Source organism: Hemitrygon akajei, chromosome 20 (genome assembly GCF_048418815.1).
Source record: "Hemitrygon akajei chromosome 20, sHemAka1.3, whole genome shotgun sequence".
NCBI lineage: Eukaryota > Metazoa > Chordata > Chondrichthyes > Myliobatiformes > Dasyatidae > Hemitrygon > Hemitrygon akajei.
Genome location: NC_133143.1, coordinates 59054417 through 59073633, shown reverse-complemented (window position 1 = coordinate 59073633; position 19217 = coordinate 59054417). Strand labels below are relative to the sequence as shown.

At 39.9% G+C, this 19217-nt stretch overlaps 1 protein-coding gene across 1 annotated transcript in view; it reads left to right on the top strand.

The window, feature by feature from the left end:
* dnah5 (dynein, axonemal, heavy chain 5) overlaps window positions 1-19217 on the top strand; it is a 223958-nt gene that overhangs the window by 184211 nt on the left and 20530 nt on the right. The window contains exons 64-70 of the mRNA XM_073024384.1: window positions 197-352; window positions 1171-1353; window positions 3862-4105; window positions 7470-7584; window positions 14012-14202; window positions 14654-14775; window positions 15641-15790. Of these exons, the coding sequence (XP_072880485.1) occupies window positions 197-352; window positions 1171-1353; window positions 3862-4105; window positions 7470-7584; window positions 14012-14202; window positions 14654-14775; window positions 15641-15790 (1161 nt within the window). The remainder of the gene's footprint in view (window positions 1-196; window positions 353-1170; window positions 1354-3861; window positions 4106-7469; window positions 7585-14011; window positions 14203-14653; window positions 14776-15640; window positions 15791-19217) is intronic.

Below are 19217 nucleotides of genomic sequence, written 5' to 3'. Positions count from 1 at the left end.
GAGGTGGTGGAAGGAGATACGGCTGCAATATTTAGACAGGCATGTGATCGGGGCGGGAGTCAGTGCAGAATTGAAGGACTCAGATTACGTTGGAATTAGTTTTGATTCCCCTCATGTTCTGCAGACAATTCATATGGTTACTGTTCAATGTTAAAATGTAGCAGGTGCATTCTGAAGATTTTTTATACTTTTCCAGATCACTTCTCTAAATCACAAATACTTCCGAAGTCACATGGAGGATGGGCTCTCTCTTGGAAGACCAGTGCTTATTGAAGATGTAGGAGAGGAATTGGACCCAGCACTTGACAATATCTTAGAGAAAAACTTCATTAAAACAGGCTCCACATACAAGGTAAAGTGATATTGTTCAGCTTTGCTGTGGAACGTGTAAGTAGAGCTGAATGGCGAAAATGTAGATTCAGAGTTAAATTGAACTCACCTCAACATTTTTTGGAATAAAGTTTAGATTTTCGTGATAGAGGTCTAAATAATATATGTATACTTTTATAATCTTAATCCTTCTTTCAGCTGTACTTTTCAAAGCCACATGGACTCAATGAGCCAAATTGCCTCTTTATTTTGGAAGAGAATGTGAGAAATAAGAAAATGTTCTGTTTACCCTTGCTGTTTTATACGGTGAATGTATCCCATGTCATTATGGTTAGTTGTGGATTTGAAAAACTGATCTACACTGTACCAGGCCCTTCTTTCTTCCTAGTCTATTCATGGAAATCTCCTTGTAGGATTCCTGCTACCAAATGCAAGCCTTTGTTGTCTCAGAAAAGTGAACATTGTGACCCAGTAAAACCATAATTCCAGGATTTTTAAAAAATAATAGCTAACTCAGAGTGAAACAGACAGTTATTGCATGAGGTTGAGGGAAAGAGCAGCTTGTATGATGAAGGGAATTCCAACTTTGCGTTCATGTTTTCCAAAGTCATGTTTTATCTTCTCATTGTACTCACTGGATAACGCAGAAGTTTGCACACTGAAAGCTGTCGCTAAACCTCTCCCTGTGTGAAGCAGGAAGGCAGAGGCACACAGGAACAATTTGAAAACCTGGCAGGTTTGTGCCTGCCTGTTTTACCTATTATCAGCCTGAAAGCCGCACTTGTTCGCTTGCTGTGTAATCCAAAACTTTACATTAAAGATCAATTTCTCTCTCATCAGGTGAAACTGGGTGATAAAGAAATTGATGTAATGAATGGATTTAGGCTCTACATCATCACACAGCTTCCAAATCCAGCGTACACGCCTGAGATCAGCGCTCGCACCTCCATCATTGACTTTACCGTCACCATAAAGGGACTGGAAGACCAGTTACTGGGGAGGGCCATTCTAACTGAAAAACAGGTATATCTGTACTGCTCTGTTTTATTGCTCTAGGTTTCAGCATCACAATCTCTTGTCAATTTGAGAATTTGCACTGCTTATACTTGTTGGATCCTGTGTAGCAGTGTTTTGAATGTATTCCTCCATTAATTATACATAAACTATATAATTATACATAGACTATATAATTTTGATTTTATTTTTCATCCTTAATGTCAAATAATCATAATGTTGATAAAGTTTCAATTGCTTTAAATGATAGTTGTGAATGAGCCCAGATTCTTGGCTTTCATGGCTTTGCTTTTAGATTATTTGGTCTAATAAAGAAAAGGGAGGGAAAATGTGATGAGACCACACCTGGAGTATTGTGTTCGGTTCTGGTTGCCTTATTATAGGTGTAGAAGCTTTAGAGAGGGTGCAGAGGAGATTTACCAAGATGCTGCCTGGATTGAAGAGCATGTCTTATGAAGAAAGGTTGAGCAAGCTGGGGGTTTTCTCTTTGGAGTAAATGAGTTTGACAGATGACTTGATAAAGGTGTACAAGATGATAAGAGGCATAGATAACATGGCAGCCAATGCCCTTCTCCCCAGAGTGGCAGTCGTTAATATGAAAGAGCACATTTTTAAGTTGATTGGAGGAAAGTATTAAGAGATGTTGAAGGTAGTATTTTTTTTAACTCAGATCTCTGATTGGACATTACCTCATTACTTTTTTGTATATTAATTTGACTATATATATGTAATGCCCTGGTTCATATTTTTACTGTTATGCTGTACATATTTCATTTTGACAGTTCTGTAAGAGCAGCTTGTTTTCAGCTTGCTCCATTTTCAGCCTGTTGGGGTTATTGTTGAAGATAAGAGGAGAAATGTGCACCATCCAATTAGGATGGTTGAATTAAGGGGAGGTTTCTCTGTTGAGGGATACTTGGAGAGGTATTTGCAGAGGAGGAAAAATTTTGCAAAGTATGGTGATATTCCTATGCACTTAGAAGCAGAGAGTTAAGTTGATGGGAGTTTTTAGAATATTAAGAAGCGATATGGTAGATGCAAGTACCGGTAATATCCCTTGGTTGGGGAGTCAAAGATTTGGGATATCCTTTAAATCAGGGGTCCTTAACCTTTCTGATGACATGAACCAATGCCATTAAATAAGGGGTCCATGGACCCCAGGTTGGAAACATCTGTTTTAGGTATTAAAGCTCACTATACCTGGAGTGATATGGCTGGCTTTAATCTGGAGGAAGCACTTATACAAAGTGTAAATTCTCTTCTGTAATGTCAATTTGGTGATGGATCAGGTGTCAATTAAAAATGGATATTTAGGAACCAATGGTACCATGTAAAATGAAGTATTGATATGTAGAATTCAAATACAGGTCATCTCACTGAATGTTGGGTTAGGATCAAATGGTTAACTTCTGTTCCAGCGTAATACTGATGTAAAGATATGTAGCAATTGTTGTTTTGCTGTCATTAATGGCACAAAGGAAGTATACTGAGAAAAATACAAATTGGAGAAAAGCATCAAAGTTATCAACAGCCTGAAACATACAATCTTTTTCATGAAAATGATCAGCTACAGATGAAATTTCCAGATTAAAATAGCAAGTTCTCTCTGGGATCCTAAAGTATCTTACATAACAACTGATCATCAGTATTAGATTGCAAATTTCAACAATGCATTCATAACTCAGTATTTTGTCATGCAGCTCATCATGATATTATATAGGTTGTCTTCCTGTTTAATTGTTAAACCTTTGAAGATTCTTTAGATATTTTTCAAAGTTTAAGTAATTGTTTTGGAGCGACTTAATGAGTTTGCAATCTGAAATCAGCAGGAGATTCCGGCAACCCTTTACCAATTGGACCAAATTTGGCATCGTTTGATTGGAAGCAATGAATTGCAAACATCAAGGATCTCTTCGTATGACTCCCGACTAGTCAGTTCTGACATGGCGCCTCCTCCTCCGGGGGTTGTTACGTGTGACTGACAGAGATGAGCAGGACATTGCTTCTTTTTCCCCCCCAATTTCAATAATGAGTTCTATTTCTTGCCAAAACTCCAGACCAGATTAGTTTTGCAGATTTACCTGTATTTTTATGGGATGGGAACATGAGATATGTTGTGTAGAAAGGTACAGTTGCCATTTCCATCTCTGAACGAAGAACTTGCTGCACATGGTGAATTTTTCTATTCAGTCCTGAGGTTAGTTACTACTTCTGTTTATCAGTGGTCTTAAAAAAGAGGCAGCTTATTATGAAGGTTTTATATTTACTCAGCACTGCTTAAATCATTTCTACTGCAGGGGTTTCCAACCTGAGGTCCACAGACCCCTTGCCTAACGGTATTGGTCCATGGCGCAAAAACGGTTGGTAACCTCCGGTCTACTGTAACCACCATGAAAAATGGCTGAGAACTGCATTGTAGCATTTGAGACATGTTCAGTTTTGAATGCTTTTGAGTTTCCCGTTAATGCACATTATAATTGCGCAGTTTCAAGTATTGTATGATGTGATTAAAAACAGGAGCTGGAAAAAGAACGAACAGATTTAATGGAAGATGTGACATTAAACAAGAGGAAAATGAAAGAATTGGAAGACAATCTATTGCATCGTTTGACGAGTGTAAAAGGTTCCCTTGTGGAGGACCAAAGTCTTGTCACGGTCCTAAGCAGCACCAGAAGGACAGCCGAGGAGGTCACACAAAAGCTACAGATAGCTGCGGAAACAGAGATACAGATTAATGTTGCCCGTGAGGAATACAGACCAGGTGAGAACAGATTGTGATTGAGAAGGAATATTGTGCTGGGCTTTGATCTGAGTAGAGAATAAATGATGCCGGACATTTGTTGATAGGCACTTGCATATTGACCCACCGTGTTGGTTTTTGCATTGTAGTTGCAACTCAACAGGAAACTGCAATACCTTCACCTGAAAATCAGGTGCCTGTGTGAACAGTACAATTACAGCATGATCCGGTGTGCAAAAATCAAGAAAAAATCTGGATCAATCTAGAGGAAAAGAAAGGAAAATATCTTGCAGTTTAAATATACACTCCTTGGCCACTTTATTAGGTTCGCCTGTACACCTTGTTAATGCAAATACCTAATCAGCCAAACGTGTGGCAGCAACTCAGTGCATAAGAGACATGGTCAAGAGGTTCAGTTGTTGTTCAGGCCAAATATCAGAACGGGGAAGAAATTTGATCTAAGTGACTTTGACTGTGGAGTGATTGTTGTTGCCAGACAAGGTGGTTTGAGTATTTCAGAATCCGGTGATCTGGGATTTTCATGCACAACAGTCTCTAGAGTTTACAGAGAATGGTGAGAGAAACAAACAACATTCAGTGAGTGGCAGTTCTGTGGGTGAAAATGACTTATTAATGAAAGAAGTCAGTGGAGAATGGACAGACTGGTTCAGGCTGACAGAAAGGTAACTAACTCAAATAATCATACATTGCAACAGTGGTGTGTAGAAGAGCATCTCTGAATACACAACACAATGAACCTTGAAGTGGATGGGCTATAGCCACAGAATATCACACCAGGTTCCACTTTTGTACTCAATAAAGTGGCCACCGAGTGTAAATTTGTAGCAAGGGTGATGAATTTTTCAGTAGTGTGCAATTGAAGCTGCACAGTATGATCTTGGTATCCTTCCTTTATGAGAAACAGCAATAAACATGTAACTAGTGTGTAGCATTTATGGCATTGAGATTGAAGTACAAATGTAAGCAAGTCTTGAGGGGAGTTACAGGATTTTGTACAGTTTTGGTCTCTGTATGTAACGAAGGATTAATCTACCTTGGAGTCAGTGTAGTGCAAATTTTTGAGATTGACTGCTAGAATGAGTGGTTTGGACTATGAGGAGAAACATGACCCAGTGTACTAATGTTATGAATTTGGTGGAGAACTGCCTGTGAGCTGATCTTTGTGAGTCAGTATGTATTTGATTTCAGTATTTCTGTACACCGTTCCTGCCTGGCACCTTTAACCTTTTGCTTCGTCATTGGACTCATAACTGAATCCAGGGACCATGCTCAGTTACACTGCTGAGAATCTATGCATCCAGCCCTTAGGCTGAATGCCTTTCTTGATTGGTATACGAATGAAGTTCTGACAACGATTGTAAAGGTTGTTATAGGTAGTTTCCTTATTTTACAGAAAGTTAATATTTTCAAATAATTTCAAGGTTCAAAGGTTCATTTATTACCAAAGTATTCAACTCTGAAATTCCTCAATTCTCTGGGAGATCATGAAATCACGAAAGAAAGGAAAGGCAGCCCAATCATCAACCCTCAAATCCCAACTCCCCACAAAAAAAGAAAAAAATGGAATAGGCACATCAACCCCCAAATCCCTCCTCTCGCACAAAAAGGTTAGGTACATTGGCCCCCCAAATTTCTCCCCCTGCACAAAAAAACCGAATGGATCAGGCATGTCGACCCCTCCCAAATCCCTCCTCCTGTACCAAAAAAAACCAAAACTATTGTGCACATCAACTCCTAATCCCTTTCCCTGCACAAAAAAATAACCAAGAAGATCAGGTGAAAAAACACAGAATATAAAAAATATAAGACTGTAAAAAGTCTATAGTCCAAGTCCATGTCCAAAATGCAGAAGAAACCTGGGCAATACTCTTGGGGAGCAGCGGCAGACTCTCCCCTCTCCAGTACAGAGCAACTGATCAAAAGGCAAGCAGCTGGTGCTCACCCTCTGCATTCGCTTTGATGCTTCAGTCTCCTTGTTGCTTTAGTCAACAAACAGTGGAAGCTATAATTGTAAAATGAAGCCAAACGTCGGTTTGCAGCCTGCCAACTCAAAGTTCTCTCATGCTGCCTTTGCCTCCCAGAATCCTCTGAGACTTGCATTTAGATCACAGATGTCCTGTAAGTCAACTTATTATTTTTAAATATAAAAATAATAATCCCTTTGAAGTATCTTTACATCTCTAATTATCAGTGGCACTAAACCCAGTTCAATGATCTTTGACAGCAGCGAGCTTGAAACGAAGCATAGGATTTGCAGATTTTGAATCTCTCCTTATAGACACTCAAAGTCAAAGTATATTTATTATCAAAGTATATATACCGTATACAACGCTGAGATTGTATACTGACGCTCCAGCTTGGGATCTGGTTCCTTGAGGAAGCCTGACCAATTGTAATGAGTTTCAAATAGATAGAGGTAATTTGATTATAACAGACGAGCTTGATGTTGAGAGCTTGATGTTGACGAGGTAGATGTTGAGAGCTGTTGGCTATAGGAAGAAGAATTGTTATTTTCTAGTATTTTTCTTGTGCTTGCTTGTAGTTTTATATTGTCACCTTCTGTATATACATGTAATTGTTCAGTAAAATTTCCAGGAAATTGTAGTTATGATGAATCTGTATTTTTATAGAAGCATCTCAGTTTTTCTGCAGAAGGTGTTATGTCACTTAAACCTGGCTGTTATATTGGTTAATTGTTAGAGTTCCAGTCAAGATGGTGCTGAGCTGCAGTTGTGGCTCAGACTTAGCTGCTTTTAAGGACAATGGGAGTTAAATTTAGATTAGGTTTTAGAGACAGGGTTGAGCTATGGTTTTGTATCCCAAGGTGTCTCTACTTTTCAGTGCTCCTAAGGTCTCTGCCATTTACTCTACTGTATATGTCCTAGTGGACTTTGACTTCCCAATGTGTATCATTTCATGGATTAAGTTCCAATTGGCATCGTTCTGCCCAACTTTTCAACTGATCTACATCCCATGATATTAAATTAACTAGTTCTAATTTCTTAACCTTTTTATCATTACTTCTCTATTCTTAAATCTCTGGTATTTAAACTGATAACCCAAAGTTCCTGTTGTCTTGCTATCATCTTACACATCCATTACTTTGAACACAAAAATACATTTTAAAAAATGAATTAATGGACATAGGAAAATATTCAGCTGGACATGTCAATAGAAAACCCGCTGGAACCAGCAAGTAAATAGTATAAATGTTATACTATTTGTCATATGTTCACCTTGTCCTTGTGCATATTATTTCTATGACTTTTTGAACTGGAAGTGTTTATAGTTGAGAGATCAAACTAGTATGGTGACATCCAAGACCCATATTTAATAGAAGTGACTTTATTTTGTATTCTCCTAGTGGCAACCAGAGGAAGTATCCTGTATTTCCTGATTACAGAGATGAGCATGGTGAATGTTATGTATCAAACCTCTTTACGCCAGTTCCTGGGGCGCTTTGACCTGTCATTAGCCAGGTAATGAAACACTTGGAAAGAGATATTTCCTTTATATGTAAAATTACAAATTTAAAAATAACATTTATTAAATATAATTTTACCAGTCAGTATTAACAAACTGAACACACAAAATGCTAAATGTTGTGCCATGGCGCAGTACGTTGGTACTGGAAGCATGGCGACGCATGCGATCTGCCCTCAGCACGTCCTTGTACTATGTCGAACTATGTGATACAAATGACACATTTCTCTTTGTTTTGATATACATGTGACAAATAAAGCTAATTTTTCTTTATAACATTTAATCTAAACATCAGTGACTTGATTTAGAAAAGAGCAAGATTTCTAATTCTGGAAGAAAAATATTGCTAATCTTGAAATGTGAAAATTCAATTACTCGGAATGGTTTGGATAGCAAAGAAGCAATCCTGTTCTTTGCTAAATGATCACTGTTGATAACAATAAAAGCATCATGTACTTTATTGAAGCCTGAGAATTACTGTAATGTTATTTACAAGGAAGCACTTTTATTAAATTACTTTATTAATACTTGCCAATAATTCTAAAGTAGATTATTCTCTCCATCAATATAGTATACAGAAGAACCTGACTCTCAGCATGTATATTTAAACAAAAAACAAGCTTGTTTTAGTTTCCAGTTTTCATAAATTATAACTTTCCATTATTTGGACCCCATGGGAAGAACTGTCTGCATATTATCAGATGTAATTCATCATTGGTTGATCGAGTGAAATGGTATGTGTCCTGTGGACAGATACAAAGGGTATTAATTGTGAGTATCTCTAATGATGTAGCATAGCCTTAACTTCATTTTTACTGAGGCCACTTCTGTCACCCAGAGTGCTTCATATTAGCATCATAGTCAAGATCAATAAACATGGGCACATATCTTCAATTTGCTGATTATGTCTGAGAGCCAACAGTTATGACGTTTTCCTCTGGAAATTCAATTGTTTCTGGCCGTCCCAGAGGACAAAATGAAATAGATTCAAAGGGTGATTTGTTGTGACTGCATGGAGCCCTAAGCTCTCATCAATGGTAATGAGAATTTTAAAACATTTTAAATGTACATCTCAAATACAGTGGATTCCAGTTAATTGGGCCAATGATTAATTGGGGCCATTTATTTGGGACAACTCTTAAAGAGTTAAAACTAATTGAGAAAATAGCTGGGATTCTTTTTGGTTATTTGGCACTCTATGCTGCCTGACTGGGCCAGGGAACTGTTGCTGAACAGTTTCTAACTGGTGTCTTACGCATGCATTTCCTTGGCATTAGACACCACACTTAGAGCAAATAGTTTTTAAAATAGCAACAGTTGTGTGGGTTTGCGTTCAAAAAGCAGTGATTTTTGTCGCTAATAATTGACGCAAAATAGCAATAAGACAATTCAGAACCGCTTTGCTCACCATGGTTTCAAAAATTCAGGCTTGGAGATGCTAGGAATGGCCTGGAGCGAAAATGAAACAACATCACTACTTTGACAAGTTAGGAACTATGGAGAATTTGAAGGTATTCATTTTGAATGTTATAATGAAAATGAAGATTTGGAGGATGAAATTGTTGACAGCATTGTAGGCAGTCCATTGTCTACACTAGGTGTCTGCGCTGATTTTGTCCATTTACCATCAATCAGAAGAATGTGGCAGTTAAATTCCTCCATCGATAAGTATTAGGAACTAATACACAGTTTTATAGTATAAAGTAGTATTGATAGTGTTCTAATTTGTTCAGTATTTCATTTAAATATATAATTTGTTACTCAGTTAAATGGTAGTTTAATCACAGACAAGAGAAAATCTGCGGATGTTGGAATCCAAAGCAACACACACAAAATGCTTTTGCTGGAGGAACTCAGCAGGCCAGGCGGCATCTATGAAAAAAAGTAGTCGGCATTTCAGGCCGAAACCCTTCATCAGGACTAGAAAAAAAGATGAGGAGTCAGAGTAAGAAAGTGGAGAGAGGGGAGGAAGAACCACAAGGTGATAGGTGAAACGGAGAGGGGGAGGGGTGCAGTAAAGAGCAGGGAAAGTTGATTGGTGAAAGAGATACAGGGCTGGAGAATGGGGAATCTGGTAGGAGAGGACAGATAAGGAAATGAGGTGAGAGAGGGGAATGGGAATGGGGAATGGTGAAGGAGAGAGAAGGGCATTACTAGAAGTTAGAGACATCGATGTTCATGCCATCAGGTTGGAGGCTACCCATATGGAATATAAGGTGTTGCTCCTCCAACCTGAGTGTGGCTTCATCACGACAGTAGAGGAGGCCATGGACTGACATGTTGGAATGAGATTGGGAAATGGAATTGAAATGGGCGGCCACTGGGAGATCCTGCTTTTTCTGGGGGATGGAGCATAGGTGCTCGGCGAAGCAGTCTCACGATTTGCGTCAGGTCTCACCAGTATACAGGAGGCCACACCTCATAGATCCCTCACCCTGCACTTCCCATTTCAGTCTCCTACCCGAGATCCACAAACTTGCCTGTCCAGGTCGACCCATTGTTTCCTCTTGCTCCTGTCCCACTGGACTTCTTGTACCTGCATACCTTGTCTCAGTTTTATCTCCCCCCCCCCCCCCCGGTTCAGTCCTTTCCTGTCTACATCCATGACACTTCACATGCTCTTCATCTTTTCAATAATTTCAATTTCTCTGGCCCCAATCATCTTATATTCACTATGGATGTCCAGTGCCTATGCACCTCCATTCCCCCACCAGGAAGGTATCAAAGCTCTCCGTTTCTTTCTGGGCAGCAGACCCAACCAGTTCCCTTCAACCACCACTCTCCACTGTCTGGTGGAACTTGTCTTCACTCCTAATAATTTCTCCTCCGGCTCCTCCCACTTCCTTCTAACAAAGGTATAGCCATGGGCACTCGCATGGATCCCAGCTGTGCCTGCCTGTTTGTTGGCTATGTAGAGCAGTCTATGTTCCAAGTCTACAATGGTGTCACTCCCCAACTTTTCCTACACTACATCGACGACTACATTGGTGCTGCTTCCTGCACCCATGCAGAGTTCGTCGACGTCACCAATCCTGCCCTCAAATTTACCTGGTCCATTTCTGGCACCTCCTTCCCATTTCTCGATCTCACTACCTCTGTCTCTGGAGACAGGTTATCTAATGATGTCTATTATAAACCCACTGACTCTCACAGACTATACCTCTTTCACCCTGTTACTTGTAGAAACGCCAACCCCTTCTTTCAATTCCTCTGGCTCCATTGCATCTGCTCTCAGGTTTTTCATTCCAGAATGAGGGAGATGTCCTCCTCCTTCAAAGAAAGGGGCTTCCCTTCCTCCACCTTCAATGCTGGCTTCAACCACACTTCTCCATTTTGCTCACCCTATCATCCTGCCACCCTACCAGGGGTAGAGTTCCTCTTCTCATCTATCACCCCACCAGCCTCTGCATCCAGCACATAATTCTCCGTAACTTTCGCCATCTCCAATGGGATCCCACCACCAAACACATCTCCACCCCCCCCCCAACTTACTGCTTTCCAAGGGGTTTGCTCCCTACCCGACTCCCTTGTCCATTTGTCCCTCCCCACTGATCTCCCTCCTGGCACTTATCCTTGCAGGCAGAACAAGTGCTACACCTGTCCCTACACCTCCTCCCTCACTACCATTCAGGTCCCTATCAGGTCCTTCCAGGTGAGGTGACACTTCACCTGTGAGTCTGTTGGGGTCATCTACTGTATCTGGTGCTCCCAGTGTGGCCTCCTGTATATATGAGACCCGACGTAGATTGGGAACTGCTTCACTGAGCACCTATACTCTGTCCGGCAGAAAAAGTGGGATTTCCTAGTGGCCACCCATTTTAATTCCACTTACTATTCCAATTCCGACATATCTGTCCATGGCCTCATCTACTGTCGCAATGTGGCCTCACTCTGGCGGGAGGATTTACACCTTATCAGTCTGGGTAGCTTCCAGCCTGATGGCATGAACATCGATTTCTCGAACTTCCAGTAATGCCCTCCTCTCTCCTTCACCATTCCCTATTCCCATTTCCCTCTCTCACCTCATTTCCTTACCTGCCTATCCTCTTCCTCTGGTGCTCCTCCCCCTTTCTTCCATGGCCTTCTGTCCTCTCCTATCAGATGCCCCCTTCTCCAACCCTGTATCTCTTTCACCAGTCAACTTTCCAGCTCTTTACTTCATCCCTCCCCCTCCCGGTTTCACCTCTTGTTTCTCTCCCCCCCTACCCCCACCTTTTAAATCTACTCCTCAGCACTTTTTCTCCAGTCCTGCCGAAGGGTCTCAGCCTGAAGCGTGGACTGTACTTTTTTCCCATAGATGCTGCCTGGCCTGCTGAATTCCTCCAGCATTTTGTGTCTGTTAAATGGTAGTTTGGCTTCTTTATACTTTTTAACTATTTCTATGAAACTCTGTGTAATTAGGGCAGCTGCTTAATTGGGCCAAAATGTACTGGTCCCGATGTGTTCCAATTAACCAGAATCCACTGTATATGATTTTAATATGTACAAATGTAGAACGAGGAACTGAGCCAATAATACAGACGGGTGACTGACAGCAGAAATGTCCAGTTCTGTTGCAGAGAAAGTGAGCTGCCTAAAGTAGTAGAATTTGCAATTGGGTTTGGAAAGCTACCACACCACGCCCAAGCATATCATAATGGGCAGTTAATCAAGCGTACATGAGACCGATATAACAATGGCAAAAAACTTTCCCTACCCTGTCAGCATTTTGAAAGGACTGCTCCCTTCGTGAATCCAGTGTTGGTTCTTCTATCTGCAGCAACCAGTCTTTGTCTTGTGGCACTCGCTGTGAGATTGCAGGAGATGCAAGGCCTATCCTCTTGCCCCTTTTCCCTCAATCCAATGCCCAAGACGGTCCTTCCAATTCACTTGCACTTCCACCACGTGGGAGAACCTGGATGCAGACTGGGTGACGACCGCACAGCTTGCCCGCATTCAGTCTGCAGATGCAGCACAGCGATTCCAGTTGTCTGCCACTGCTTTTCTCTTCCACTCCCATGCCAGTAATTCTGGTTATAACCTCCTGCACTGTCAGGGACCCAGCGTAAGCTTGAGGAGCTTGTCATGTGTCTGGCCATATTGTAGCCTTTAAATTCTACAACTTAAGGTAACTTAATTTCTCAGTATTACAATGACCAATTTCTGCTGTAAGCCATCTTCCCCTCTCTATTAGCACAGTTGACCTTAATTTCATGGTCGTTGAATTCTCACTTTCTGATTCTTCTTCTTTCACAGCGTCTGTTTCATCTTATTCCCTCAGCCTGTGTGTCTCTGTCTCATCAGAGATGTTAGATCATAGAACTTGCAACAGTGCAATATCCTATGGGCCCTTTGGCCTATGATGCTGTGTTGACATTTTAACATTCTCTATCATCAATATAATAATATATTGATCCTGAGTGGGAAATTCTTTCCAAATAACCATACATTTTTCTTTCATCCATAATCCTATCTAAAAGTCTCTTAAAACTTCTTAATATAACTGTCTCTACCACCAGCTCTAACAGCACTACAGCCACTTATCACTATGTTTGGGGAAAAAAGAACCACCTCTGGCATCTCCCCTAAACTTTCCTCCATTCACCTTAGCCACTGTCATTCACTCCATCTATGCCTTTTATCATCTTAGACACCTCTATCAATATTGCCTTTGTTCTTTCCATTCCTCCAAAGCCCTAACTGCAGGTTAAAACTAAATCTGACATTCATAAGTGTTAACTCTTTCCACAGAAGATGATAGACCTGCTGAGTATTTCCTGCATTTTCTGTTTTTATTTCACACGTTCAGAATCTGCGGTTATTTGTTTTTCAGTTTATTTTAAGTTGTGATGTCATTTGGGTTGATCACCAGTTCATGATTCCACTGACAAGAAATGGATTGATTGTGTAATCTCTTTGAAGGAGGCCACAGGCCTCCATTATTTTAACTTCCTTCTCATTTACTTTGGGTTTTTTGAGCCTTAGCCCAGTGAGAAAGCAAAATAAGGAGGACCGGTCCGATAAGTTATTCTACTTGCAGATATAACCTTCTTGTGGTAGCAATCACTGTAGGGCTAATAAGCCTGCTCTCCCCTCCTAAATCCTTCTCACACTGCAGCAATCAGCCACTCTCTGTGATCTTCATCTATTTGTAAATTCCCAATACCACCCACTCTCTCCCTTCCCGCTGGCCACAATCTCTCTTGCCGTACACGAATCAGCTTCGCACCCATACTTTGTCTACTTCTCTTCTGATGCAGGACTCTCTCCACCTGTGATTCTGACTGTTGTATGAATATATTTGGAGGATAACTTCTCGTTTCTTCATTTCATGATAGGTTTTTTGCATACAGAATTCTGAATGACTAGCATGCATAATTACAGCATTGTAAGTGCATAAACAAAACTGAATGTTACTTTTTCAATTGAATATGTATCTTGCAGGTCTGCCAAGAATCCTATAACCAGTAAGAGAATAGCAAATATCATTGAGCATATGACTTATGAAATATATAAGTATGCAGCCCGAGGTCTATATGAGGAACACAAGTTTTTGTTCTCTCTCCTGCTCACACTTAAGATTGACATGCAGCGTCATAGACTGAAGCACAAAGAGTTCCTCACCCTTATTAAAGGTCAGAACATGAAACTTTCATTGCCTCACTATAAAAAGTAAAAGTAAACGCTACCTACTGGGGCAGCCTACCAACCTACACGTTTTAACTTGCATTTGCTTTATCCAGTTTTGCTATGGGTATTCAATCTGTGACTATTACAACATGTAATGATTTTCAGAAACAAATTGAACTAGCCTATTAATAATAAGTGCTTTAGTGGCAACTGAACTCAGTACTGACATGTTTTGGTTCAATGTAATGGTACAAATCATTTTTTAAAATGTACAATTAATATCTACATCTCCCAGAGCAATAAGGTGCCAAAGCTATTAACATGTGTCAGTGCCAGAATTAATTTAGTGCATAAAATATATTCTAAACCTAAATTTATTTCATTATAAAGAGAGAAAAAAATCATTTATTGATGGTATATTTGCTTAACCTGAATTTTGATTAATCCTACACACAGGTGGTGCTTCATTGGACCTGAAGGCTTGCCCTCCAAAACCTGCAAGGTGGATTTTGGATATGACCTGGTTAAATCTGGTGGAACTGAGTAAACTTGGGCAATTTGCAGATATCTTAGACAAAGTATGTTAAGAACTGATAAAACTATGTAGAACTAGTTTCCTTGTATGCTAAAGCTGGGTTGAAGGTGACCTTCCTAACATTGCAGTTGGATCACTCCACAGCAATTATGCTTTTGTGCACTGTGGTTCACTCAGACAAGCTGTGTCAAACTGACCGGTTGGTCTGTTAAAATGCTAGTAGTAGATGCACAGATAAAGAACAACATGGGAAAGGTATCAGTCTTAAAGATTTTATTTTGAAGATAATCATTTAGCTGAAAGAGCTAAATATCACTGAAGATGCATCAAGAAACTAAGGTGAAAAATGATTTCAAAATAGAAGATGCTATCTATGCAAAACCTTTTCTATATCAAGATAAATAGCACCAATATATATTAGGAACCTATTGAAGATGAATGCAAACAACTATAATAGATAAAATGATGTACATTAAATTATTTGCATCAATTTTAATGGTGAAGCATTGAATACCAATAGTATAAGAGGATTCACAATTAAAGTTGGAGAGGGTAACGTATGTGGCTGCACACATTTTCTGATCTACCAAGGCCATCCATTAAAACAAAAATTGCTTTTTGATAACAACAAGTGCAAAAACCAATGGAAATAGATTATCTGGATGGATTGTGATCATCAGTGCAAATTGATTAAAGTAGCAAATGCAATTGATCAGTGCAAAAGATCGCACAAACTTAAATAAAACTGCCAGTGTAATCATTCAGATTATAATAGTCAGTAGTGAGTGAAGGAAAATATGACTTAGATGTGCACTGGTGAGTTCAACAGTGTCTTTGTTTTGCAGTACAATTGATTTTTTTCCTGATTGCTTAACCTTATTATTTTACTTATCCACCAATCCTTATAGATTAGGAGGAATGAGAAACAGTGGAAGAACTGGTTTGATAGAGAAGCCCCTGAAGAAGCAGTTCTGCCAAATGCTTATGACCAGTGCTTGGATTGCTTTCAACGTCTTCTCCTGATCAGATCTTGGTGTCCTGATAGAACCATTGCTCAGGTATACACTTGGATGCACTTGAACTGTAGGATTTAAAAGAACTGCAAAATTTAGAGATGACTTTTTAAAAAGCAAATAATACAGTAAATAATAAACAGAAAATCAATTACATGAATTTAGAATTAACTGTATTTCTTAACTTGCAAATAAGCTGGTTAATTTTAACTTTGAAACCGAAAATAATTTTAAGTAGTATATAATATGATCATTAATATGAAAAGATTATTCAGTAGTTCAGCTAAGAAAAACAGAACATGTAGTAATAGTGCTGCTTTGATGTGTATCAGCTGATCCACATCAGCACTAAAGTATTAAATTATCAGAAGATTCCACATGCACTCCAGCGTACCTAGAATTAGCAGCAACCAAATGTGTGACTTAACCGAACCCAGTTAGCTGATGCACCTTCCTGATTGCACTTTTCTTAAAATCCACCTCTGAAAGTAAAGTTTGAAAGATAAATAGAAAATTTGGACATGACTTTGAAGATCTCTCATAATGTAGCACTGGTCTTCATATCACTAAAGCAAATATTAGGTTTGCAACATAATGAATTTCAAGTTCAGTTTATTGTCATTCATGCATACACACATTATACCGCCAAACAAATCAATGTTCCTCCAGATCAAGGTGCACAACACAGTGCATACACAATATATAATGTAATATGACCACAAGTAGATGAACAAATAATAAGGCACATTTACAAGTTACGGAGTTATAATGCTATGGGGCACTTTATGTGTGATGAGACATTGGTGGTGGCAGGTAGTTCAATAATGTCATGGCTTGGGTGATGAAGTTGTTTCCCATCCTAACAGTTCTCATCCTAACGCTCTGCTATTTCCTGTCTAATGGGAGGAGGTCAAAGACATTGTTGGACAGACAGGAATGATCATTGAGCATGTTTAGAGTTTTCTGTATGCAGCATTCTTATTAAATATGGGTGGAAGAGAGACCCCAGTGATCCTCTCAGCAGTTGCCACAGTCCTTTGTAGGGATTTGCAGTCAGATGCTTTGTATCTCCCCTATTGGACGGCAATACAGCTGGTCAGAACATTCTCGATAATGCTCCTGTAAAGATTGGTTAGAATGGGGGAGGGTAGTTTCACTCACCTCAAACTCCCCAGGTCGTGGAGACTCTGCTGTTTTTTCATGACAAAAGAGGTGTTGAGGGACTAGGTGAGATTGTCTGTTATGTGCACGCCCAGAAACTTGGTGCTCCTCTCTCTCTTGTATGTGCACAAACTTATTCAAAAGATGCAAAGAAAATAGTGATGTGTTAGGCTAACTTATTGGCAAAGCAAATTTGAGACATATGACAGGTGCCACAGTAGCACAGTGATTAGCGTGTCCTGGAGTTTGGAGTTCAATTCCAGCGTTCTCCCTGCGTGGGTGTTCTCTGGGTGGTCCAGTTTCCTCACAAGGACCAAAGATATACTAGTTAGCAGGGGAACTGGTCATTGTATATTGTCCTGTGATTAAGCTCGGGTTAATTAAGTGGGTTGCTGGGTGGTGCAACTTGTTGGGCTGAGTGGGCCTGTTCCGCACCGTATCTCTAAATAAATAAATGAAGTTCAGTTATAGTGTCATTGTTCTATTTAGATTGTTCTGCCACTGTATTTGATTAATTGTATTTTATGAAGCACTGTTTATGGTTAAATAATATTCGTTGAACACTGGAATTTAATTTGAAGTGGCTACTTCCATCTGGTGGGAGAAGGCCACAGCAAGCCTGCTGACCATGGGATTTAAGTTGTCACAGATCCATCATCTTTGGGTTGTTATCTTTTTGAAGCAGATCATTAATTGTGGAAACTTCAGGAACTCACCATTCTTCTGCATTTATGTTGAGCTGCCAAAGTTATGTATTTCCACTGACGAGGACAATTCGGTGCCAACAAGTTGGCTTTGCTGGGTTATTCCGCAATTCAGACACCGTCGTTAAGCATGATCTACATATCACAGGGTGTCAGTTCTGCATGAGGATCTTTATTTTGTTGTGTCTGTTCTTGATTTGCTAGTTAGGTTACAGAGGAGACTTCCAGTGGTTTACTGTTGTTAAATTACCCTGATGTCTATATTAAAGATGGCACCAAGTCACAGCTGTTACATTTCAGCACAGCTGATCGTGGATGCGCTTTCTCTCGTCCTCTTGTCATGAGGTAGCTTCCATAAGACTTAGTAGAATTGGGCCATTCAGCCCATTGAGCCTGTTCCACTAACTGCTTGTGGGTGATGTATTTTCCCCCTCAACCACCATTCTTCTGCTGTCTCTCTAACTTTTGACAGCCTTACTAATGAATCAAACTCCACTTTAAATATACCCAGTGACTTGGCCTTCGCAGCCTTCTGTGGTGACATATTCCACAGATTCACCACACTCTAGCTGAAAATATGCCTCCTCATCTCTGTTGTGAAGGGACATCCTTCTACTCTGAGGCTGTTCCCTCTGGTCCTGGACTCCTTCACGATTGGAAATGTCCTCTCCACATTCACTCTATCTAGGTCTTTCAATATTTTATAGGTTTCGATGAGATCCCTCCTCTTTCATCTAACCTCCAGCAAATACTGTGACTTCAGCCTTTCGGTTGCAATGGAGTGACCATGGATGGGTGGTCCTGTATCCTCTGCCATCTCCTCATTGCTTGAGTTGTTTCAACATTGCAGATGTCAACTGGTATTGGTTTAGTGGTTATATAAAGGTTTTTAATATTGTATCAGAATCAGGTTTATTATCACCAGCATATGATGTGAGATTTGTTAACTTAGCAGCAGCAGTTCAATGCAATACATAATCTAGGAGAGAGAGAGAAAAAATAATAAAAATAAAACAATAATAAATAAACAAGTAAATCAATTACATATATTGAATAGATTTTTTTTAAATGTGCAAAAACAGAAATACTGTAGTTTTTTTTAAAAAGTGAGGTAGTGTCCAAAGATTCAATGACCATTTAGGAATCAGATGGCAGAGGGGAAGAAGCTGTTCCTGAATTGCTGAGTGTGTGCCTTCAGGCTTCTGTACCTCCTACTTGATGGAAACAGTGAGAAAAGTGCGTGCCCTGGGTGCTGGAGGTCCTTAGTAATGGACGCTGCCTTTCTGAGACACCGCTCCCTGAAGATGTCCTGGGTTCTTTGTAGGCCAGTACCCAAGATGGAGCTGACATGATTTACAACCTTCTGCAGCTTCTTTCGGTCATGTGCAGTAGCTCCTCCATACCAGATAGTGATGCAGCTTGTCACAATGCTCTCCACAGTACAACTAAAGAAGTTTTTGAATGTATTTGTTGACATGCCAAATCTCTTCAAACTCCTAATAAAGTTTAGCCGCTGTCTTACCTTCTTTATAACTATTGATATGTTGGGACCAGGTTAGATCCTCAGAGATCTTGACACCCAGGAACTTGAAACTGCTCACTCTCGC